General features: G+C 43.0%; 1 protein-coding gene across 1 annotated transcript in view; it reads right to left on the bottom strand.

The window, feature by feature from the left end:
• Positions 1–26,630, bottom strand: part of ANKRD55 (ankyrin repeat domain 55) — a 129,678-nt gene that overhangs the window by 55,732 nt on the left and 47,316 nt on the right. Inside the window, exons 4-6 of the mRNA XM_010386462.2 lie at positions 22,934–23,064; positions 17,383–17,492; positions 5,411–5,471 (exon numbers count right to left, since the gene is read on the bottom strand). Coding sequence (XP_010384764.1) covers positions 5,411–5,471; positions 17,383–17,492; positions 22,934–23,064 — 302 coding nt within the window. The remainder of the gene's footprint in view (positions 1–5,410; positions 5,472–17,382; positions 17,493–22,933; positions 23,065–26,630) is intronic.

Raw genomic sequence — 26,630 nt, 5'->3', positions numbered from 1 at the left:
CCGAGGCAGGTGGGTCACGAGATCAGGAGTTCGAGACCAGCCTGGCCAACATGGTGAAACCCCATCTCTACTAAAATACAAAAATTCGCTGGGTGTGGTGGCGGGTGCCCAGTTACTCGGGAGGCTGAGGCAGGAGAATCGTGTGAACCTGGTAGGTAGAGGTTGCAGTGAGCCAAGATCGCGCCATTCTGGCCTGGACAGGGCCAGACTCGGTCTCAAAAAAAAAAAAAAAAAAAAAACGGAATGAGCCAGATCTATATGTATCAAAAATTCTAAGACAAATGCTTGAGTTGAAAAAACTAAGTTAGGCCAGGTGTGGTGGCTCATGCCTGTAATCCCAGCACTTTGGGAGGCCCAGGCGGGAGGATCACGCGGTCAGGAGACCGAGACCATCCTGACTAACATGGTGAAACCCCGTCTCTACTAAAAATACAAACAAAATTAGCCAGGCATGGTGGTGGGTGCCCTGTAGTCCCAGCTACTCGGGAGGCTGAGGCAGGAGAATGGCGAGAACCCGGGAGGTGGAGCTTGCAGTGAGCTGAGATCGTGTCACTGCACTCCAGCCTGGGTGACAGAGCGAGACTCCGTCTCAAAAAAAAAAAAAAAAAAAAAAGTTGCAGAACACATAGAGTGATATCTTTTTTTAAAAAACGAATTTAACTGTTATTCCCCCCTACCCCTCATACAATGGAGGCTACATCATGCTTGGAGCTCACTGAAAAAAGACGAGAGAGAGAAGGTTACTTGTTCAAAACATTGAGCAGCCAAATACAGGAACTCCACCAAAGTAATGAATGAAAAAGAAAGCCTGGGCTGTGTTCTTTCCATTTCAGAATTGTATTTATTTCTCAATGGCAATCAATGGCAAGAGTTTTTGCTGTTATAAATTTATCATGATTGGCTCTCACTAGCAATGACCAATAACTAAATAAAATAAATAATAGGCAAAAACAGAACTACAGCATTAGATTTAGTTTTAAAGTTTTTTTTTTGTTTGTTTGTTTGTTTTTTTTTTGGGACGGAGTCTTGCTCTGTTGCTTAGGCTGGAGTGCAGTCATGCCATCTCAGATCACTGCAACCTCCATCTCCCAAGTTCAAGCAATTCCACCGCCTGCCTCAGTCTTTGGAGTAGCTGGGGCTACAGGCATGAGCCACTACAGCCAGCTAATTTTCATATTTTTACTAGAGACATTAGTAGGGGTTTGGCCATGTTGGCCAGGCTGGTCTTGAACTCCTGGCTTCAAGTGATTCACCCCCCTCAGCCTCCCAAAGTGCTGAGATTACAGGCATGAGCCATGGAACCGGGCCTTAAAAATCTTAATTGGCTTCATTTGCAATTTTAGAACTGGGCTTCATTCCAAAATGTTCTGGCCGGGCATGGTGGTTCATGCATATAATCACAGCACTTTGGGAGGCTGAGGCGGAAGGATCACTTGAACTCAGGAGTACTAGACCAGCCTGGGCAACATAGGAAGATCCCCGTCTCTACCAAAAATGAAAAATGAGCTGGGTATGGCTGTGCATGCCTGTGATGCAGCGTTTCTGTGGTCCCATCTACTCTGGAGGCTGAGGCAGGAGGATCGACTTGAGCCCAGGAGGTGGAGGCTGCAGTGGGCTGTGATCATGTCACTGTACTCCAGCCTGAGTGACAGAGTGAGACTGTCTAAAAAAAAAAAAAAAAGCTTTCCAATGAGCCCAGCAGAGGAGGTTGGTTTTACAGATAGAGAAGGGCTGAAAAAAGCAGAAGCAAAGAACAAAAATCAGACTGGTTATTTCAAACTTACTTTCCTTGAAAGATGAAAGATGAGAACAGGGAAACAGAACAACAGAGAAAAAACCGATTGCTTAACATCAGGTTACTTTAGGTTACTTTTTGTTGTAAGGATTAAAGGCAGAGGAAATTTCATTATCATGCTAAGTAAAACTGGCCTGCTTGGGAAATTTGGCTATTATCTCTCTCCTGATTTCTCAGAAGGTCAGATAACAACTCGATTTCAGTTTGGTGACTTGGAATTTAAGTACGAGGGACTCCATTTTGATATTTGGCCTGGTCTATTGACCTAGTACAGGGGCTCAGTCAAAAACAAAATTATATGAGTGCCTCAAAGTTATATGAATGCCATCTCTAGTAAAAATAGAAAAATTAGCCTGGCATGGTGGTGTGTGCCTGTAGTCCTAGCTATTCAGAAAGCTGAATGGGAGGATCACCTGAGCCCAGGATGCGGAGGTTGCAGTGAGCTGACATCGCATCATACCACTGCACTCTAGCCTGGGCCACAGAATGAGACCCTGCCTCAAAAAAAACCAAAACCAAAATCATATATATATATATATACACACACACAGCTACATCTATATACACACATACACATACATATATGGATACATATATGGATACGTAATATATATATACATGCATATATCCATACACACACACACACCACATATATATATATATATCTTCAGTGATTTAAAGCAAAACCTCAGAGGAAAGAGGATTGTACTGTTAGAAACTTCTGCTTTGAAAATGATAACCAGAGATGAGGTAGCACACTCTGGTCACTCTGCCCATCCATGGTGTGGAAGCAGGGAGCTGGAGTGGCGGAGTCCATGTGTACATATATATACACATACATACACATACTATATATATATTTTTATATATATATATGTGTATATATTATGAAAAACACAGGCAAGCATTAGCAGTTGGTTTCAGATGGATTCCAGACAGCAGGCTGTGAATGGACCAAAGAGGAAGCTGTGACCATGTGTAGGAAGTGCCTTGTTGAGGCCCTTGCTCTGCTGGGTCTGTTTTCTGAGCTTAAAACCCAATGGGTCCATATGCTGGTGTAATAGCAGGAGGAATCTGTTTGCAGAAGTCCCTTTGCATGAGGAGAAACCAGGGACTTTATTTACCACATATTTTATGTAAGGTGTTATAATTACCACTCTTAGAAAGATCCATGTCTACTTTCATTGTCTCCACTGCCAGGTGCCTCCTAGGGTGGAGAAAAATAGGGAACTATGTCTTTGCTGGGGTATTGCTAGTTCTGCTGAGGGGTACTTGAGTTAGAGGTCTATAAGTGGAATTTAGCTTTAGGGTATAAATGAGCAAATTTGTCATCTTTCTAAATAAGACCGAGTTTAGGGATTACCGCAGAGGTTGGAGGTGGAGGATGTAGTTGGCAACTTGCCCTGAAATCTAGAGGTTCACAATCTGCTGACATGGACTGTGCCACTCCAGCTCACTGCTTCCACACCATGGGCAGAGTGACCAGAGTGTGCTACCTCATCTCTGGTTCTCATTTTTAAAGCAGAAGTTTCTAATAGTGTAACCCTCTTTTCTCTGAGGTTTTGCTTTAAACCACTGAAGATATGGGGAGTGAAAGCAGCAGGGGCTTTCTGATGTGGTTATTAATGCCAGTCAGAGGGAAGCCTTTAATCAGAAGGCTCAAGACAGATGGGGGGACTGGGCGCAGTGGCTCACATCTGTAATCTCAGCACTTTGGGAGGCCAGGGTGGGCAGATCACCTGAGCTCACAAGTTTGAGAACAGCCTGCTCAACATGGTGAAACCCTGTCTCTCTATTAAAAATACAAAAATTAGCTGAGCACAGTGGTGTGCACCTGTAGTCCCAGCTACTTGGGAGGTTGAAGTAGGAGAATTTCTTGAACCTGGGAGGTGGAGGCTGTAGTGAGCTGAGATCGCACCACTGTACTCCAGCCTGGGCGATAGAGTGAGAATCTGTCTATTAAAAAAAAAAAAAAAAAAAAAAAAGACAGATGCGGGGGTGTCTATCCCAGGAGAAAGTGATTAGGAGGGGCTTACCCTCTGCCCCTTGCCTATGGTCACCTAGCTTCCTTGAAAATAATGTAATTGGCATCTTTGTGTATGTACATTTTTAATGTTATCAGACTTTCTGAGTGAAATGCAATCAAACCAAGCACATATTTATTTTACAATGCCATTAAAAACCAGGTATTTAAATTGATTTTAAGAACCTTGTTAAGGAAATCAGCCTGGCTAAGGAAAACTAGTACTGCATTTAAAAAGAGTTAAGCAGATCTAATAAGACTCTAAGCTACTCTTGGGCAGCTCTGCTTAGTGTCTGAGCCACCTTCCCTCAAGAACTTTGTTGAAGAGCTGAACAACCTTTTTGGAAGCCTTCTATTTGCAACACGAATTAAACAGCAGTTATGATCACTGAGATTAATAATGTGGTATCTGGAGCAGGTAGCCTGGAATTATTGATATTATCTCTGTGTCATCTTTTTCTTTTCTTTTTTGGGGCGGCAGGGGGGTGGGGGCACAGGATGTCACTCTGTCACCCAGGCTAGAGTGCAGTGATGTGATCATATCTCACTGCAACCTTGAACTTCTGGGCTCAAGTGATCCTCCTGCCTCAGCCCTCACAGTAGCTGGGACTATAGGCATGTGCCACCACACCCAGCTACTTTTTAAACTTTTTGTAGAAATGGAGTCTTGCTCTGCTGCCCAGGCTGGTCTCAAACTCCTGGGTTCAGGTGAGCCTCCCAGAGCACTGGGATTACAGGCATGAGCCAGTATCTAGTCTTGTCATTGTTTTCCTTTTTCTTTCTCTTTTTTCTTTGGAGATGGGGGTCTCGCTATGTTGCCCAGGCTGGGCTCAAGTGATCTTCCCACCTCAGCCTCCTGAGTAGCTGTGACCACTGGCACGCACCGCCACACCCAGCTCTCTACCATCTTTCACTAGAGAGCATGTCTTAGACCGGGTGCAGTGGCTCATGCCTGCAATCCCAGCACTTTGGGAGGACAAGGCAGGTGGATCACCTGAGGTCGGGAGTTTGAGATCAGCTTGACCAACACGGAGAAACCCTGTCTCTACTAAAAATACAAAATAAGCTGGGTGTGGTGGCACATGCCTGTAATCCCAGCTACTGGGGAGGCTGAGGCAGGAGAATCACTTGAATCTGGGAGGCCGTGGTTGTAGTGAGCCGAGACAGCACCATTGCACTCCAGCCTGGGTGACAAGAGAGAAATTCCGTCTTAAAAAAAAAAAAAAGAGAGAGAGAGAGCATGTCTTGAGCCACAGCATGCGACTAAGTTTCTGGGACTTGAGAAGACAGAAGAGAGCAATATTTATTTCTCAATGTCCAGAGGGAAATTACAAAATTTCAGTCATATGGTAAATGCTGAAGTACTTAATGCAATAAAGTCCTTCCCTATCAGAAGCTACGCACACCCATGGTGGGGATAAGTTTCTGCTGAGGATTAATAGTGAAAACAGGTCTCCCTTTCAGGGTAGGAACACAAAACTGTGCTTCATGTCTCCCTGTAGCTTTTAAGAGGAAGCACAATGGTTCAGAAACGCCCTTCCTTTCACCCTCACATGCAAAATGACCACTTGTTGCTTGAGAGTGTGGCTCACCTCATTGTCCTGATGATTAATCTCGCTGAGGTTCGACTGTTGCAACAGGACTGTGAGGAGCCTGTAAGGAAAAATAGGAGAAATGGCTCAAAAGAACAGGCAGTCACGGTGCTCTTGGAATCAGTATAAAAACGTGACCTTAGAAAAAGCGTCATTTGAAAGGCTCCAAATGAAGATGAGGGCCTTTCCGTATCTCTGGGAAAAAGATCCACAGAAAAGAAGGAAGAGTGTGATAGGTTAGAAGACATCTGTGAGGAGGGCTGCTGTCTGCCTTTCCCACCCTCTCTCCATCTCAGCACTCCCGAGGGGCACAGGGGGATGGAGAAAGTTTAGGCTCATTGTGTTCACCAGGCCTCTGTCACCTAGCCATGCCCTTTAAGAACCAAAATCATGTAGCACTTAGTCTTTTTTTTTTTTTTTTTGACACAGAGTCTCGCTGTCGCCCAGGCTCAAGTGTGCAGTGGCATGAACTTGGCTCACTGGAAGCTCCGTCTCCCGGGTTCACGCCATTCTCCTGCCTCAGCCTCCCAAGTAGCTGGGACTACAGGCGCCCACCACCATGCCCGGCTAATTTTGCTTTTGTATTTTTAGTAGAGATGGGGTTTCATCATGTTAGCCAGGATGGTCTAAATCTCCTGACCTCGTGATCTGCCCGCCTTGGCCTCCCAAATTGCTGGGATTACAGGCATGAGCCACCACGCCCGGCCACTTATTCTTTATTCACTTTACAGGAACTTATAGAGTGCTTTCAACCTGCTTCACTCCTAGCTGCATATGTCATGCCTTTTTAATGCATAGATTATACCAGGAGGTTGTCAGTATTTGCAAGTTTGCTCATTCTTTGTAAAATACACACATGCCTAAGCACAAGATGACAGTAATCAGTGTAAAACAGCTATCAACGATTCTCAGATTCAAGCTCTTACCTGACTTGGATCTCTTGCTCAGTTGACTGAAGTCAACACTCCATCTGGTAGAGGGGGCAGTGGAGAGGGGCCCGGGCTCTGCAGCCACATGGCTTGGGTTCGCATCCTAGTCCTGCCACTGATGAGCTCTGTGACCTTAGGCAAGTTACTTATCTTCTCCCTGCCTAAACTTCCTCATCTGTGACATAGGAGTGATAAAAACTACCTATCACACAGCTCAGTGTGAGGATTAAATGAGTTAATATGCATACAACATATAGAGCATGTCTGGAACATGCTGTTATTTCTAGAGCACTTAACCCCAGAAGTTCGAACCCTGGCTCCATCTCAGAATTGCCTGGGGAGATTTTTTTTTTTTTTAAACCACAAATACCTGGACTCTGTACTCAGGGTTTCTAACTCAATAGGTCTGGAGAGAAGCCTAGCTTCTACTGTTTTAAAAAAGCTATTCAGGAAATTCTGGTAAACAGCCAGGTTTGGAAACAATTGAGAAAGGTGCTGAATGAATTAATGAATGGATACTTATCAAGATGATAAAGAATAGTGTATGTGCAGTCAATGGAGGAAATTCAGAAATTGCCTTTGGAAGAATTATTTGTAAAATGAAATTGTTTAGTCTCTTCTCCAATCAAATCTTTATCGTCTCTCGGCTTGGAAGACATCTAAAGCCCTAAGTATTAAATTGTTAGTTACAATAGAAGAAAAGAAAGATCCACTAATCATATTGCCTTAGTAGGAAATGTAATACACAGAGAGCTTAAATAGAGATGGACTTCTGGTTATTTGCGGTGGAGGTGAAATAACTAGGAAACCTGTGGTTTCAATCTGGTTTTATCATAGTCTTTTGGGGAGCCAGGACAATGCTGAGATTTAATTCTGACCTCACTACTGCACAATCTGAGTTTCTGTATCCTCATGTATATCAGAGGGGTAGCAATTCAGTGGTGTAAAGGATCGAGTGATCCAACAGGCAGAAAGACCCTGGGTCACATACTCTAAAGGGACAGTGGCTATGACTGCATACAGTACATCTCTTTTATGCTCTCTGAATTCTAGATGTAGCCTTTGGTAGGAAGACATATAAAAATAATTGCATTTTGGGTCACACAATTTTTATCTTTGCAATTATTTCACCAATGGATATATTTCCCTGTAGCTTCTTTGTAAGTGGGGGCAGGGCTTAACTGGTGACTGTGCTTCTCCTTTCTCTCTTTCCTTTCTGTCCTCTCTGTCTCATTATTGGCCATTGTTTACTCTCTAGGGCTCATTTGGTCTGAGGGACTGGGGGACGAGGGAAGGGCAAGGTAGGAGGTCAGCCATGGTCCAGTGTGGTTATCCTCGGTTAACCCTGAACGGACAGAGATTATCTGTGGCCAGACAGGGTCTTCCGCGGGCTCTGACCAGGTTAGAATGAGGGTAGGAAGAGCAAGACCTCTTGTCACATCCTGGGTGGACTCCCAAGGTTGTGGGATGAACCCTGTGCCTAGATAGTTCTCTATTTGGCTTTCAAAGCCATTCTCTTCTCTACACTGCCCTGCTCTGAGGCTGTCCTCTGGGACAGCATCAACCAGGCTCCCTTGCCCTTGGCTTCCTATTGGGTTTTGCTAGTGGGGGAACCGGTAGGAGGAGGGAGAGAAGCCAGCTCCCTTTCTGGCAATAATTGTATTTCTCTACCAAAGGCCTCAGTTCTTGCCAGGTGGCCCCTCGCCTACAGCTAAGCTACCACTGCAGCTCTCAGAAGGTTCCAGTAACTGCCCCTTCCTTGCCCCTTTAGGTCTAGAGAGTGATAACATTTTCCTGCTCTTTTGGGAAAAGTGGGGGTGGGGGAGGGGGTTAGAGCATCATCCATCATCTCTTGTTGGTCAATTTTTGGTCATTTTTTTTTTTTTTTTTTTGAGACGGGGTCTCACTCTGTCACCCAGGCTGGAGTGCAATGGTGCAATCACAGTTCACTGCAACCTGGACTTCCTGGGCTGAAGTGATCCATCCCCCTGCCTCAGCCTTCAGAGTAGTTTGCATTACAGGTGTGCACTATCACGCTCAACTAACTTTTTGTGTTTTTAGTAGAGAGGGGGGGTTTCACCATGTTGCCTAGGCTGGTCTTGAACTCCTGAACTCAAATGATCCTCAGCTTCCCGACGTGCTGGGATTAGAGGTGTGAATCACCCTATCCAGCCTTGTTGGCCAAGTTTAGTCTTTCCCTAGACTTTCTCCAGTTGCCACCCTTTAATTCCCATGTCTTCTCTGTCATGGCTCTGACTGATACGTGACGATCTATGTGGCCCAACTCCATTTGACTGTGAAGTCTCTGAGACCCATTGATCGTCAAAGCTGGACACAAATAGACAGATCAAGGCCCTCTCCTGCATTCTTGCCCTCACTCTGGCTCTGGCTCTCTCTCACATGTTTTGAGAATAAAGAACCTGAGGCCCTTCCTGGCTTGCCAAGACCACCATATAGTGGCTTGGTGATCCAGCCTGAACCAGAAACCAGGTGTCCCATTGCCAACCTGGGGCTTCCTTGCTGTTCCATGGTATGGAGGTCACCTGCGACATACCTGTCCAGCATCTATCTCAATTTCCAGATGATTTTCAGCCCTCTGTTGTGCTTCCTCTGAGCTCTTGTTTTGTGTTACCATGGCCCAGGAGTCCTTCCACATCCCATCAGCCCAGTTCAGACTCCCTCCTGTCCTCGGATCTCCGAGGCAGTGATGTAAGACCCATCTCATCTCAAGTGCCAGGACAGCAGGCTTGGACCCTAGCAAGAGCAGTCCCAGACAGGCGGTGAGTCATAAGAGCACTGAGGCTGGGGCCAGACTGCCGCTGTTAGAATCCCTGCTCCATGCCAACCAGCCAGTGACTTTGGGCTAGCTCCCAGAGCCTACCTTTTCTTATCCATAAAATGCAGAGAATAATACCTACTTCAAGATCTGTCGTGACTTCGAGTCCATGCACACGAAGCACTTGGAATAGCCCTTACATGCCATAATAAAATTTTATATGGCCAGGTGCGGTGGCTTATTCCTGCCTGTAATCCCAGCACTTTGGGAGGCCAAGGTGGGCAGATCAACTGAGGTCAGGAGTTTGAGACCAGCCTGGCTAACATGGTGAAACCCTGTCTGTAATAGAAATAGAAAAATTAGCCAGGCATGATGGTGGGCACCTGTAATTCCAGCTACTAGAGAGGCTGAGGTCGGAGAATTGCTACATTCTGGGAGGCAGAGGTTGCAGGGAGCTGAGAACATGCCACCGCACACTAGCTTGGGCAACAGCGCTTGAGACTCCGTCTCAAAAAAAAAATTCTATATAATGATTAATTTTTAATAGCTCCTACCTTCTATTTTCTAGGTCTCCACTGATTACCATTAAGTGAATGGTGAGTCTCAGAGAAGGATCAGCTAGAAGCATCCTGGGGACAACTCATCCCTGTGAGCTTTCCAGTTTCGCTGGCCCCTCTGGATACTCCCAGCCCTGGAGCTGGCCAGCCCAGTGACAGGTGGGAAAAAATGGTCCCACAACCAGCCGTCTCCCCTTCCTGTCCCTGGAGCTGCTGTATGAGAGCGTGCTGCAGTGAGACATCCACCGCAGGTCAGAACACAACATCTGGTAACGAGAGAACAGGACCCCAAGGAAATGATTTTCTTCCTCCTTTGGGCTGCAGTCAAGAGTGATGAAAAGAGGCAGAGTGGCTGGCACTCTGACAGGGAGGAAAAAAAAGTCTGCCAGTAGTCATGGAGACCATAAAAAGACCTTCAGAGAGCCCCGTGGCTGCTTTCAGAGAAAATTGCTGCTTGCCTTCCAACACTAGCATGTGCAGCGTTGTACAAACACAACTCTGTTCTCTTTGGAGCTTTGTTTTAATGATCATGCCCCCTCTTTCATACCAGCGCCCTCTGAATGTCCCAGCCAAGGAAGCAAGAAAAGCCTTGGGATGCTGAAAGGGAGAAAAACTTGGACCTGCTGAGCAGCAGAGGTTCAAAGCAGGAAGGGGAATCATGAGAGGAAACCTGTGCGTCTTTGCTTTTGTAAACCCAATGTGCCTTCATGTTCATAATTATAAACCACTTACCCCTGCATCAGCCTCCATCCCCACTGAGTGGGTGTTTAGCTAAGGATGCAGATTCAAACTGATGGGTTTGTTCAGGAGTTGTTTCCATGTGAGCACTAAAATCCCTCTGGAGGCAAAGGACTAATTGAAGCGTCCCTTGGCTTGTTTATAAGCAGCTTTGGTTTGAGGCTTCTCTCTGAATAACCTCCAGTGAGCACCCAGTAGAAGGAGCTTGCTGTTTGGAAATCTAAGTGTTAGCAGATTTAAAATCAGTATAAAAACCTGTGGCCTGTACATACTGTTTATGATTAGGGGAAAATGCAGACATATGCCGACTTACAAAGGTGTGCATAGATCCACACGTACAACATACCCCAACAACCTTTGCAGTAAATGTGTGTGCCCGGCAGTAGGATGCAGGACTGCATTTACATGCATTTACATGGGACTGCATTTACATGAGCCATTACATTTACACAGACACAAATGTGTCTGTGCACACATTTTTGTGGACCTGAGTGTGCTGAGGTAAAGAAGGCCAGGATGAGCACCAGTGGGGTGGCAGTAGTAGTGTTTCATTCCTTAGCTTCTTACGATGTTTGTGGTGTTTCTTTCTGTCTTCCACCATCATCATCATGGATGACCATCAACATTATCATTAATATCATCACCCCATCATCACCAACACTTTCTGAACATGGACAAAGTACTAGGTACTGAGTTCAGTGTTTCCATACATTTTCTCATTTACTTCTGCCTACTTCCCTGTGAAGTGAGCAGGAATAATATATTAAATAGTACTTATTTCGCCAGGTGTAGTGGCTCACGCTTGTAATCCCAGCACTTTGGGAGGCTGAGGTGGATGGATCACCTCAGTTTGAGAATTCGAGACGAGTCTGACCAACATGGAGAAACCCCATCTCTACTAAAAATACAAAATTAGCCTGGCATGGTGGTGCATGTCTGTAATCCCAGCTACTCAGGAGGCTGAGGCAGGAGAATTGCTTGAACCCAGGAGCTGGAGGTTGTGGTGAGCCAAGACCATGCCTTTACACTCCAACCTGGGCAACAAGAGTGAAACTCTGTCTCAAAAAAAAAAAAAAAAAAAAAAAAAAGAAAGAAAAAGAAAGAAAGAAAGAAAAAAATATATAGTACTTATGTCAAGGGGAAGCTGAGCCTTGACATGTTAACTTGCCCAAGAGAATAAGAGCTGGAGCCAGATTTAAACTCAGTCAGTCTGACTCATACTCATGAGCTGGCACTCCTGGCCACGGTTCAGGGATTTCTTTTCTTTTCCCTCCCTTCCTTCCTCTCTCTTTCCTTCCTTCCTTCCTTCCTTCCTTCCTTCCTTCCTTCCTTCCTTCCTTCCTTCCTTCCTTCCTTCCTTCCTTCCTTCCTTCCTTCCTCTCTCTTTCCTTCCTTCCCTCCTTCCCTCCCTCCCTCCCTCCCTCCCTCCGTTCCTTCCTTCCCTTCCTGTCTTGTGCTGTTGCCCAGGTTGGATTACAATGGCACGATCAAAGTGCACCGCAGCCTCGAACTCCTGGGCTCAAGCAATATTCCAGTCTTAGCCTCCTGAATAGTTAGAACTACAGGAGCACACCACTATGCCTGGCTAATTTAAAAAAAAATCATTTTTAGAAATGAAGCCTCACTATGTTGCCTAAGCTGGCCTCTAGTTATCCTCCTGCCTCCGTCTCCCAAAGCACTGGGATTACAGGTGTGAGCCACCATGCCTGGTCCCTTCAAGGATTTTAGATTGTTCTCAGATATTGTAAAATAAGATAATGAGTGAAGAAACAAGACGAAGAGAAAACAAGGGTAGGAAAAAAAAAAGACATGATCTATAGTCCTACATATACGCCAGAGGCGGGACACAAACTGAGTTTTGAATTTTCTAAATATATAAAGAAAGAAACGTGCTCTGAAGTCACAGTGTCTGTATAGTAAAAATAAAAAATGATTTATCAGAAGCAGCACAGCAATTCCTTCTTTAGTAGAAATATTTCTTGTGGTTTCTCATATAGAAGTTTTCAGGGTGCTAATGAATGATGAGCCAGTAAGTTTTGTAAGACTGTTTCTTATAACGTTTCTCAATGGAGGCCAAGGGCTTAATGTCAAAATATGGCCATTAAAATAAATTTTACAAGGTCCACAATAGTAGGTCTCAGAAACACAGCAGACCCACTGGGCAGATCACCTTTACATATGCAGTGGGTAATTCATTATTTTTTCTGTGCCTCAATTCTGTAAAATGGGGATAGAAATATTACCTATAGAGGTGTAGTAAGGATTAGATTAGCTAATACCCCAAAAGCACTTCGAATTTTGCTCTGAACATGGTAAATAACCAACATTATCATCATCATCATCACTGTTGTACATTAAATGCAAACCTATATGTTTTAGTGGTCGGCCAAGGTTATGTCTACTTAAGAAAATTGAGCAGGGCCGGGCGCGGTGGCTCAAGCCTGTAATCCCAGCACTTTGGGAGGCCGAGACGGGCGGATCACGAGGTCAGGAGATCGAGACCATCCTGGCTAACACGGTGAAACCCCGTCTCTACTAAAAACTACAAAAAACTAGCTGGGCAAGGTGGTGGCGCCTGTAGTCCCAGCTACCCAGGAGGCTGAGGCAGGAGAATGGCGTGAACCCGGGAGGCGGAGCTTGCAGTGAGCTGAGATCCGGCCACTGCACTCCAGCCTGGGTGACAGAGCGAGACACTGTCTCAAAAAAAAAAAAAAAAAAAAAAGAAAAGAAAATTGAGCAAAGAGCCTTGTGTGACCTAGTAGAAGATTGCTGCCTTCCCCAGTCTGGTTGTGGGATTAGGAAGTACCCATGAGCCAGGTCAAGTTTTTTTTCTGTTTTTGTTTTTTTTTTCCTCAAAAAAACAGTTCTGAGTTCAGGCTGACACAAACAGATGAGTGACTGAAGCCCAGCTTCTCTACAACACGGCATGGGTTGGTCGGTTTCTACTTTAAACGTTTAATGCAGTTGTATCAAACTCTGCTGTGGACCTAAAATTTCTCAAACAACTATAAAATATGTAATTTTAACAATGTAATTCCATAGGGAATCCTTTAGGGCAAACTAGTTTCCAAATATTCTGTAGGTAACCAAACCACAGTCATGCATCATTTAGTGGTGGGAATACTTTCTGAGAAATGTGTCGTTAGGTGATTTTATCGTTGTGTGAACATCTTAGAGTGTATCACAGAAACCTAGATGGTAGAGCGTACTACACACCTATGCTATATGGTAGAGCCTATTGCTTCTAGGCCACAAATACGCACAGCATGTGACTGTACTAAACACTGTAGGCAATTGCAACACAGTGTATTTACATATGTAAACATAGAAGAGGTACAGTAAAAATATGATATAATTATCTTATTATTATTATTATTATTTTTTTGAGAGGGAGTCTCGCTCTGCCGCCCAGGCGGGAGTGTAGTGGCCGGATCTCAGCTCAATGCAAGCTCCGCCTCCCGGGTTCATGCCATTCTCCTGCCTCAGCCTCCCAAGTGGCTGGGATTACAGGCGCCTGCCACCTCTCCCGGCTAGTTTTTTTGTATTTTTTAGTAGAGATGGGGTTTCACCGTGTTCGCCAGGATGGTCTCGATCTCCTGACCTTGTGATCCGCCCGTCTTGGCCTCCCAAAGTGCTGGGATTACAGGCTTGAGCCACCGCGCCCAGCTGATATAATTATCTTATAGGACCGTCATTACACATGCGAACTGCCACTAACTGAAATGTCATTATGCAGCATGTAACTGTATTTGATTTGCTGTATGGGTTGTTAGGACTTAACCCAATTCATCTTTGCAGAGCATTTACTAGATATAACAATTTTGGTTTTGGAATAGTCAATCTTAACTTTGGGGGATTATTAGTTAAAGCAGCTAGCATTGCCATAACTAAAGCAGAATTTTATCTTTCAGAATCAGTGAAGGGCTTTTTAGGACAATATAACTAACTACTCATCTGCACGCAGAAGGATGTTTATTTTTCTTATTTCAACTCATCCAAGGGTGGTGGCTGGGCCATTAAGTACAGTTTCAAGAGAGGGAAGCCACGACTGTCTGCTCTCCTAGTTACAGCAACTTAACGTAGATCCTCAAGAGTTGAGGAGTACTGGAAAGCATAATAAGAAATAGAAATACAAGTCCACAAAGAGGAAGTACACTTGGGTTGATTTTCAATTTGTTATTGTAGTGATTTCAGAGGATGAACCTAATCAACTGATTCAAGTGACATTGAATGTAATTTTGACTGACAAGGCTTAGTTTATCCCTCAGGTGCAATGGGTTAAGAGCAGAGACAGCGAGCTTTTCACCAAAATCCTTGTCCCCCTTTCCTGGATTGGAGGCATTGTTGGGAGGTGGATTCCTGGCTAGAAACTATATTCCCCAGAGCACCTTACAACCAGATGTGGTCGAATGACTAGTCCTTATTCATGGAATATGAGCAGAAGTGAATTGTGTCATTTGCAGGCTGAGGTTTTAAAGAACTGAGTGTGGCTTCTTTATAGGGTAGTCCCTGCTTAATCTGCGGTTTCGCTTTCCATTATTTCAGTTACCCACAGTTCACTGTGGTTCAAAAACATTCAATGAAAAATTCCAGAAATAAACAATTCATGTTTTATATTGTGCGGCATTCTGAATAGAATGATGAAATCTGCCGCTAACTACACTCTGCTCTCATTAGTCACTTAGGAGCCACCTCGGTTAACGGATCGCCTGTCGCTGTATCGCAGCACTGTGTTCATGCTACTCTTATTTTACTCAGCAGTGGCCCCAAAGTGCAAGAGTAGTGATACTGGCATATTGTTATAATTGTTCTATTTTATTGTTATTGTTGTTAATCTCTTACTGTGCCTAATTTATACGTTAAATTTTATAGGTATGTATGTATAGGAAAAAACATAGCATATATAGACTTTGGCACTGTCTGAGGTTTCAGACATCCATGTGGGTCTTGGAACGTATCCCCTCCAGGGTGAGGAGGGACTACTGTGCTCCTCTTTCCCCGTCTGCAGGCTGAATGAGGGACATTCTGTGCTCTTAGGGGATGAAGGTGCTATAGAATGGAAGAAGCTTGGGTCCTTGAATCGCCATGTGGCAGCGAGCCACCCACCACCCCCCTACATTGGATGGTTACATGTCTGATAAAATTTTTTTTTTTCTTTGAGACGAAGACTCGCTTTGTCGCCCAGCCTGGAGTGCAGTGGTGTGAACCCAGCTCACTGCAACATCTGCCTCCTGGGTTCAAGCGATTATCCTGCTTCAGACTCCCGAGTAGCTGGGATTACAGGCACTCACCGCCACATCTGGCTAATTTTTGTAGTTTTAGTACAGATGGGGTTTTGCCATGCTGGTCAGGCTGGTCTCGAACTCCTCATCTCAGGTGATCCACCTGCCTCGGCCTCCGAAAGTGCTGGGATTACAGGCGTAAGCCATGGCACCCAGCCAGAAATAATTTTTATTGTGTTAAAACACTGAAGCTTTGGATTTTATGTGTTACAATAGCTATGATTACCATAACTTAAATGGGCTTTTTAAATCTTCCAGGATTAGCTAATAGGTTTTGAAATGACCACTCTGAGTGAGGCAAGTAAAAGCAATTATGTGGAGTAAATTAAGACAGAAGAAACAGAAAAGGTACATTTTAAACTTATTTTCTAAATACCACTCTTGGGAAAACAGTATGATTTTGTGACTAAGTATTTTTGTGGGGTCATTCTTTTTTTTTGTTTTTCCTAATTCATCAAGAGGGAGTCATACCCTCTTGGTGTCTATTGATTGTTAACTGTCTGGGTTTGCTGTTTCTTCTCTAAACATCCTTGTTTTGTCGGGCTTTGGGTAAATCCTAGTTTTCTGTTATTTCTGGACATAGTCCAATATAATAAGAGTCAAGTCTTGGGAATAGTCCTGGAATTTCCCAAGACCTTTTATTTTACTGTAAAAGAGATTGAAGTAAAGAAATCTTGTTATTCCTCAGCCTGGAAGATTATGGCCTTGGGCTTCTCAACCCAGACAGAGCTTCAGGTTTTAGTTCTGGACACAGAGTTGAGAGGGTGAAGCATATAGAATACACTCCTTGTGCTGCTGGCCTATGACCTAGGCTTGGAAATGTTCAATTCCTGTCAGAGGCATGTTCTTGCAGAGCAGAAAATGTCCACCATGTTACTGATTCCATAGTAGAAATTCTGTTAGCAGCTGCTCTGAGGAGCTTCCTAAAGAATGGGAACTGAGGCCATGTAGACACAGAGGAATGGAGAAGCTACCCTTGGTACGGACAAAACCTTTTCCTTCGTTGCTCAGTTATCTTACAAAAAGGTGGCCTTCTTGATCATCCAATTTACTCGAGTGTATTTTTTCACAGGGCTTTTAGGTGCACACACTTCTGGTTTCCTTCTAACTCCCTGGTCTCCCTGCTGCTGGCTCCTTTGCCTCCTCCCAGCTCCTAAAGGCTGGCATTGCCCTGGGTTTAGACATTAACCTTTCTGCCCAGTCACTGCTCTTTTGCCCTATTAATTTTCTTCATAGCCCTTGTCACTATTAATGATCTTATTTATTTGTTAACTGGTATGCTCAAGAGCTTCACTAGAATATAAGCTCTGTGACATCAGAGACTCTGTTTTATTTACCGTGAAACTTCAAAGGACTAGAACAGTCTTTGGTCCATAATATGTGCCCAAAAAATAGTTGTTGAATGCATAATTGACTTACTGATTAATGGAATGAATGAATATATGAATTCTGATGATGACCAACAGCATATCTTCTTAAAGATTAGGAGATAAAACTTTTATTGAAGTAGGAAGAGACAGTTTGAGATTATTCTAGAATATTTTGTTGTGGTCCTATCTGCTGCAACTTAAAAAAAAAAAAAGATGGTTTTCTTTTTCTTTTTATCAGCCACAGAGGGATGGATTAGATGACCTTCTCATAGAAGTTGAGTCGCTCCCAACTTGAGCATCATGTAAACCTGGCCACTTACCTCACATTGGGCTCAGCAGTGGCAGCATGCAGTGGCAGGCGGCCATTTTTATCTGGGATATTGTGCTTGGCACCATTTCTGAGTAGACTCACACAGCCTTCAAGCCAGCCCTGAAATACAAGAGCAACCACATCATTATATAACAGAAGCTCACGTAACACGGTCCAACAAACTTTCTCTAGATTTTTTCCCCCTTCTCTGGTTTGGCTAAACACATATTTTATTTGACTTGAAGTGGTTAAGAACTGCAACTCCATCTTAGATGCCTCAACAGAGGACCGAAGGTCTTGAGGTACAGATTCCCAGGTTTATGGGAGGACCTTTACCCTTTAGATGCAGACTGACCTTAGAATCTCTCCATCTCCCCCTCCCCATTTCTAGGGCCACTCACTGGTATTATACGTATAAGCTCAGACTGCATGATAAATGGGCCTTGGTCCTCTATTGCAAGCTCCTTTTCTAGTAACCACAAGGACAGCACCTTGCCTATTCAAGTCAGTCCCCCTCCCAGTGCCTAGAAGTCTAACCTGAGCTCTACTGCAATGGCTGGGACCCTGCCAGCTTGTTGACTGATCTTTCTGATGCTGAAAGCTTGAATCCCTAAATATAAGGCATCACCAGCACCTTCCAAAGGTTTCCCATTGCTATGTTTTATCCACCTGTAAATTCCCCAAGAACTTTATGTGAACTGCTGAAACCTGCTGTCTACAATTGTCTAGATTGAGACCTGATATGGCCACACCTCATGCTTGTTACATCCTTGGTCAATACTTACTGCTGGGTCATCTTCTCATTGTCTCTCCCATTTCAAAGGGCAGGTATAATTTCAGGCTAGCCCTCCCTCCCATGCTACTTTAACTGACCCATACCTATTGATAACCAAGTTTGGCTTGCGTGCTAAAGAGGATGTCTTCCACATTCATCCAGAATGGCTTGGGTTACTTGCCCAATTATAAGTAGACTTAAAATAGATGAAATTATTATTATGAAGAATAATAGGATAACCCTCTATTTTGTTCAGAAGCAGGCTTCCCATCTTCCTACGTTCGTGTCTAGGTAAACCTCAGAATTATCCAGTAAAATGAGAAAGATGACTGAAGATATTTCCTCCTTACATTGAAAGCAATAAAAATCAAAATGTTGGCCGGGCGCGGTGGCTCACGTCTGTAATCCCAGCACTTTGGGAGGCCGAGGCAGGAGGATCACAAGATCAGGAGATTGAGACCATCCTGGCTAACACGATGAAACCCCATCTTTACTAAAAATACAAAAAATTAGCCAGGCGTGGTGGAAGGTGCCTGTAGTCCCAGCTACTCGGGAGGCTGAGGCAGGAGAATGGCGTGAACCTGGGAGATGGAGCTTGCAGTAAGCTGATGTCGCGCCACTGCACTCTAGCCTGGGCGACGGAGCGAGACTCCGTCTCAAAAAAAAAAAAAAAAAAAAAAAAAAAAAATTAACATGTTAATAAATGCATGGAGAAGAAGGAAGATAATGATGAGAAAATAACATTTTGGTTCTGAAGTCTGGAAGGAAAATCAACAAAAATGCATCAAAACTCAGAGTATAAATATTGACTATGATTTTGCAGAATTGACTATTAATATCTAAGTCTTAAGTAGAAGCAAGTATTTTTCTGGCATTTCCAGTCTTGAGTCATGGCTTACTGATGCATTAAATCTGTTTTTAGTTGTTAATGTCTAAATCATCAAGTTCTCAGATTAAAAGGAGAAATTAGACCCAGAGACCCAAAAGACAGGCATGCTGGGCAAATTTTAGAGTTGCCAAAGATTTACAGTTTTTGAAAAGCAGATCTTTTGGTGAGGGAAAGTTTGAAACACTTTTAAAAATCATTGCAACATTTCCTGGAACTCTGTGTGTGTCAATGGTTTTCTGATTTTTTTTTTCCTGAAGATGAAAAGAAGAAAAACCATTGAATATACTCTCTGAAACACTTGGTCAGTCACTATTAAGAACCAAGAAATGAGTTTTATTCCTACTATGTGCTGGCTGATTCCCCCAGTGTTTATTCTTCAGCTGTGATGGGAATTTTTTTTATTTTTATTACATGTTACAAATGAAGGAGAAAGCACAAAGAGATACAGTGATTTGCCTAACCAATGTCGCACACTTGTGAAATTTGATCATTTGAATTGGGTCCTTCTTGTTGTATCCAACTACTAAACCAGAGTTGAGAAGTCAGGGGAAAAAGCAGGCCGGGCACGTAACATTGCTCCAAAATGCAGTTATCTGCAAGCCTGGCTGCTGAAACTGCCTGTAGTAACTTGTTTTATCTAATGGCTTCCGAAAAACCTGCTGCAACAAAAAGAAGAATTTTACCCACCATGGTCACTTACCAATCAGAGCTTGCCAGCTCCCCAAAACTCGACTAGTGCCAATGAACTTTCTAGAAAAACAATATGTAACATTTCCCCTTCTAATAAAACCTACAGCTTCCTCTTCATTCTTTGGACATACCGAGGACCACCTGGTGTGTGTGTATGCCCTGAATCGCAATTCTTTTTTCCTTGTTTTTTGAGACAGTGTCACTCTGTCACCCAGGCTGGAGTACAGTGGCACGATCTTAATTCACTGCAGCCTCCGCCTCCTGGGTTCAAGTGATTCTCCTGCCTCAGCTTCCCAAGTAGCTGCGACTACAGGCATGCGCCACCACACCTGGCTATGTTTTGTATTTTTAGTAGAGGCAGGGTTTCACCATGTTGCCCAGGCTGGTCTCGAACTCCTGACCTCAGGTGATCCGTCTGCCTCAGCCTCCCAAAGTGCTGGGATTAATGGCATGAGCCACCATGCCTGGCTGCAATTCTTACATATCAAATAATACGTTAAATGTAGAGATTAATCTCTCTCTCTCTATATATTTATATCTATTATATATACTATTTTTATATTATATATAAAATAATATATATATATATATTTATTTATTTTATTTTTTCTTTTTTTTTTGAGATGGAGTTTTGCTCTTGTTGCCCAGGCTAGAGTACAATGGCGCCAACTTCCGCCTCCTGGGTTCAGGTGATTCTCCTGCCTCAGCTTCCCGAGCACCTGGAATTACAGGCATGTACCACCATGCTCGGCTAATTTTGTATTTTTAGTAGAGACGGGGTTTCTCCATGTTTGTCAGGCTGGTCTCGAACTCCCGACCTCAGGTGATCCTCCAGCCTCCTGGCCTCCCAAAGTGGTGGGATTACAGGTGTGAGCCACCATGCCCAGCCTCAACTCTACATATTTTATTTGAGTTTGACACATCTGTAGTAAGTTTTTCTGTACACTGAGTTCAGAGTTGTGGCAGAGACTTGACTTCTAAGTGTCCCATTTGGGAAGTTTTTCTTTAATTCTTGAATTTGAACATTGCCAGGAGGGAGGGATGAGCTTCACAGTGCAGTCCCCAGGACAACCACTTCCCGTGAGCCTCAGCAGAATGATGGAGGGTCCTGCCTTGGGGAGCCACACGGAGATGGGGGCAGAATTTAAAAGGTGGCACCACATGGTGTCCTGCTGGCAGACTCTCCTCATGCAGCCGCTTAGAATATATTCCGAGAAAGAGTTGTCTGCAAAGGTGTCAACTCTCTAGGCTCCAAGGGTATCCATCGTTATTCACCGTGATTTAGAGGAGTACTTCTTCCCAGTCCCCTGCATAGTCTCTAGTCAAAGAAATGTAAAATTTTGAATTTTTGAACTTTGAAAGGGGGACAGTTTACTTTCACCACATTCTATGTGCTAGTGGCCGTCAACTTTAGAAACCCCTTCTATCCCCTTCCTCCACCCCCTTATCCCAGTTTTCTCTTTTCTTCAGCTCAGACACTGGAAAAGTCCATAGCAAGAGCAGTTCTTAAGGCATGTGCTAGAAGGGAGGGGGCTAGGAGGACAGCCATATGTCTGTCTGAGATATGGGACTTCGGCTAATATGCACAGACCAGTGGCTTTTAAACTTGATGAGCAAGTTTTTAAAAATTGCCTGGGAGGCTGAGATGGGCAGATCATGAGGTCAAGAGATCGAGACCATCCTGGCCAACATGGTGAAACCCTGTTTCTACTAAAAATACAAAAATTAGCTGGGTGTGATGGTGCACGCCTGTAGTCTCAGCTACTCCGGAGGCTAAGGCAGGAGAATCGCTTGAACCCAGGAGGTGGAGGCTGCAGTGAGCTGAAATCGCATCACTGCACTCCAGCCTGGTGACAAAGTAAGACTCTGTCTCAAAAAAAAAAAAAAAAAAAAAAAGAAAATAAAAAAATTCCCAAGGAGGTTTGTTTAACATGCAGACTCCCCCAACACCAATTACCCTAGTCCTGCTCCCAGAGTATCTGACTCAGGAGGTCTAGGGTATACCCCTGGTACCTGCATTCGACACTAATGTGAATAAGTTCTGATAACCCTCTACCATTGGACCAGCCTGGCACTTGCATTTGAAACAAGCACCACAAGGGATATTTACACAAAAGATCTGTGGACCACAGTTTGAAAATTTCTTCCCAGATTTGCATGTGAGTTCTACAGAGAGGGCACAAATAGAAAATGAAAAAGTAGGCTTTAAAGGAAATCTCTATAAGACTTGGGTAATGCTTCATTGCAATCTATGCCAGCTCATGGCAGAAGGGGGTGGTGTTTGGGAAAGGGAAGTGATTTAATTCAGCAGGACACCTTCAGTGGGGCTGGTCCAGAGTGAATTCACCACCATCAGTGGGCAGCAGTAGCAAATGCAAGCTGTAGCAAATGCAAGAAGCTGCACTGGCAGCAATGGTGGTCACAGTGAAGATTTCTGGGTACCTCTCTGGAGAGGAAGAAAAAGGATGACCTCCATGTGGTGGTTAGGAGTTGTTTGACATGGGCTCAAGGCACCCCTAGGACCTCCCAAAAGGACTGCAGGAAGAGTTTGAGAGGAGAGGGTCTTGAGGATTTTCAGTAAGGCTTAACCAAGCTTGCTCTAATGTTGGGAAATGCTGAGCCGAATTCTCTACTGGTGAGGACTAGCATTACTACACAGTTGTTAAATTGAACCCTGATTGTGGGCTGAGTCCTCTGCTTGATGTTGTCCCTTTAAGAGCCTGCTATGTCTCCCCTGTTCTCTATTGTCCAGTCCCTCCCACCACCTTCCCCAGTTCTCATTGTTCTCCACATTCCTCAGCCTCAAGCTTCTACTCGACCAATCCTACCCCACAGATGTTAACCGCATCTTCACAGTGTTCCCACCCTGTTGGGGTTATTTAGGGAGATTGTTCTTAGAAGCACCAAGTGTGTCCAGAAATATCCTGAGAGAAATTCCAATGCTGTTAAGATAGAAAAGAATGTTTCCGTAATGGCCATATAACTTCTATCTTAGAGGATTGTTAGGAAGATCCCAAATGGCCCAAATTCATGAAACCAACTCTAAGTGGGGATATAAATGTTGAAGATGATTGGAGTAAAGCTTCAAGTTCTAGCTCCTTTAGCCAGCTGCATAGATCCAAGAATGCTCCTTTGCAACTGGGACCCCATAATGACACCCTTAGCCTACCCTGCTCCTTAGACCCTATGACAGACACAAATCAGTACCAGGTAGGTGGCCAGACATAAACTTGTGCGGCCATAAGCATCCTGCATGTTAATATTCGCTCCCATCTTCAACAGCAGCTTCACTGTGTCCACTTGACGTCCAGAAACCGCATGCATCAAGGGCGTGCATCCTGGAATGAGACATTTCAACAGCCTTTAAACATGTTTGACCCATGAAACTGATGATCGGGCTTTATTGGCCTGTTCATTTATTTTGCTGTTTGCAATACAAACCCAGCTGTTTGTATGAGACTGAAGGGAGATAAAGCTAATTGTTGCTACATCTCTATAAACTATTTTTTTTTACTGGCTCTTTATAATCTTTTGCAATTTTGCAATAATTGGCTGAGTAAAACATTTTGGGTAGACGATAAAAATTGCTTATGACTGTGTCAGGGATCAGCATAGTTTAGGACATAGTTTAAGATTTATCTGACTTAGCTTGAACAATGTAGCATCTGGGAGTGCCTTTGGAAAGCCGTTCTATCTGAGATGGGTTCAGCACACTTTCATTGGAGGTGGCGGGTGCTAAGGGACAGCAACAGTGCCCAGCCTTGGATTGTACAAATTCTTGTTGAAAAAGTGGCCACCTGTACTGAAATGCTTCTCTGTTTTCAGAATCAATATAGGTCAAGGCATTTAGTTTTTCATATGTTTTCTTCCTGAATAAAAATAGAGATGAAATTACACATTCTGATAAACTTTGCAGGGCTGTTGGAACAAGCCAGGCTCATGAGGCAGGATCCAGGTGCTTCTCATTCCTTCAGGTGAATAAATCAAACCTCAGATTCACCCCTTGCCCAGCTGAGACTTGTATAGATGTCTTTGGATTGGAGATTGTGATTCTTCTCCAGATGAACTGCAGGCTATGACCCTGAGAAATCCCCGAGAAAGGGTAAATCCCAAGATTTCTGTTTTCACTGAAAGAGCACCGAGTTCAGAGTTGTGGCTGAGTCTTAACTTCTAAGTGTCCCTTTTGCCAAAGTTTTCTTTAATATTTGAATTTGAACATTGCCAGGAGGGAGTGATGAGCTTTGCAGTGCAGTCCCTAGGACACCAGAAATTGAGTTGTGGTCGGCAACTCAATTTCTCCAATTTTTTTCCTTCTAAAACTCTTTCAGTCATCTGTACTGGGAAAAAGCAGCAATGAAGTGCTATGTCTTAAAATAGTTGCAAAATTTCCTTCCTTTCCCTTCCTCCCTTCCTTTCTTCCTGTCAACAAGTGGTAATTATAACTATTGAGAGAAAAAAAGGACATGCTGCAAAAGGCAATTATTGAAGCAATCTGTGAATCTGAAATAGTAAGTAAAGCTAAAGAATCCCTAGATAGGCCAGATGTGGTCATGCCTGTAATCCCAGCACTTTGGGTAGGCCAAGGTGGGCAGATCTCTTGAGGCCAGGAGTTCGAGAACAGCTTGGCCAACATGGTGAAACCCTGTCTCCACTAAAAATACAAAAAAAAAAAAAAAAAAAAAAATTAGCTGGGCATGGTGGCACGCACCTGTGATCCTAGTTACTCAGGAGGCTGAGGCAGGAGAATCGCTTGAACCCGGGAGGTGGAGGTTGCAGTGAGCCGAGATTGTGCCATTGCATTCCAGCGTGGGTGACAGAGAGAGACTCCATCTCACAAAAACAAAAACAAAAACAAGAAAAGAATCCCTAGATACTGTTTTCATAAAATTACATGTTATGTCTAGCTAATTTACATCTATCTTGAGAGCCTAGCTTACATATAAATTTCTTCAGGGAACACCTTCTTGACCCTCCATTGTGAACTGGATGTCCATGTTATAATTTTTCATCATCCTTCATTTTTCTCTAGTAATGCTTTTAATATTTTATAATCATGTATTGATTGAGCATAATCATGTGTTTAAAATTTGTCTCTTCTAAGCTATAAATTCGAAGTGGAAGGAACCACATCTCTCATGCTCATCACTGAATCCTCAGTACCAACCACTGTATCTGGTACCGGGAAGATATTAAACAGCAATTCTGAAATGCATAACCAAATGATTACTGAACTAATTTTTTTTTTTTTTTGAGACACCATCTTGCTCTGTTGCCCAGGCTGGAGTGCAGTGATGTGACCACGGCTCCCTGCAGCCTTGACCTTCCAGGCTCAAGCAATCCTTCCACGTCAATGTCCCAAAGTGCAGGGATTATGGGCATAAGCCACTGCCCAAATATTTCTTAAGTTTAAAATAATTTTCCTGACGTGTCTTTAACTGAGGTTTAGGGAGGAATGACAGATTTATCTCCAAATTGGGTTCCAAAATTTATTTTAAGTTGGTACATTTGTCCTTGTGGAAAATAGAAGGAAAAAAACCCTCAAAATAAAACAAATAAGACAGTACAGCATTGTTCCTGTATATAAAATTCATATATAAAAGAAAAGGTCTTCCTTAAACAAAAGCAATGGGAAAAGTAACAAAAAACAATAGCAACAACAACAAAAATAAGGTACTTAGGAATAAATCTAACTGAAGAAGAGCAAGACTTATGTGGATAAAAAGTATAAAACTTATTGGGTGACATAACAGAAGAACTAAACATGGGAAGATACACTATGTTTATGATGGAAAAGACTCAATATAATAGAGCCATCAATTTCCTGAAAATGAATCTATACATTCATTGCAAGTCTAATAAAAAATCAACAAAGCTGTTGTGAAACTTGAAAAAAATCCTAAAATTTATCTGGAAGCTTAAAGTGCCAAAAAAAATTTCAAGACAATTTTACAGTAGAACTAAAGAGGATTATTGCTTTTTGAACCAACAAGATTATACAGCGATGGTAATTAAAACAATAAACATGTCAACAGAACAGAGGAAAAAGTTCAGGAAAAACTTAGACCTATCAAGGAACTCAATATATGACCAAAGTGACATCATCACAAATCAGTAGGAAAAAAAGGTATTCAATAAATAAAAGGTGCTGAGAAACTGGCTATAAAAAAGGGATACATTAAAATTAGATCTAAAATTCACATCATACATAAACACTTTCCAAATATGAAAAGCAAAATTTAACAACTTATAAAATATATAGATGAATATATTTTATAACATTAAGACTAGTAAGGCCTTACTGAAGAAGACATAAAAACTGCAAACTATAAAGAAAACATTTTATTAAATTAAATTATATTCAAATTAAAAATTTTCTGTATTACATAAGATCCCATAAATGAAATGAAAAGGCCAGCTACAGATTGGGAGGTTATTTTAATTCATAAAACCAAGAAAAAATTATGAGCTTAACTAAATAAATAACATCAATAATTGAATCAGAAAGAAATAAACAATGTAGGAGCAATTTGAGAGACAGCAGACACAAGCCAATAAACATATGAAAGATTATAAATCTCTCAAATAATTAGAGAATACATATTTCTACATTTCTCAATGTCATTTCTCAATGACATTCATACGTATTGGATTACCAATTCTAAAACATCTGAAATGCCAGGTGTTGTCAAGGATTTGGGGAACTCTTACATACTGTTGGTTAAAGTATAAGTTGGGACAACCATTTTGGGGGATAAATGTGGCAACATTTGATAAAATTATAGGTGCTCATACCTTATAACCCTGTAATTTCACTTCCAAGTTTATTTCATAAAGAAACTTTCACATTGATGAACAAAGAGATATAATCAAAGATGATAATGAAGAATTAAACAAGAAACGGCAT

This window comes from Rhinopithecus roxellana, chromosome 3, assembly GCF_007565055.1.
Source record: "Rhinopithecus roxellana isolate Shanxi Qingling chromosome 3, ASM756505v1, whole genome shotgun sequence".
Taxonomy (NCBI): domain Eukaryota; kingdom Metazoa; phylum Chordata; class Mammalia; order Primates; family Cercopithecidae; genus Rhinopithecus; species Rhinopithecus roxellana.
The sequence above is the reverse complement of the archived record's forward strand: the minus strand, read 5'-3'. Positions and strand labels throughout refer to the sequence as shown.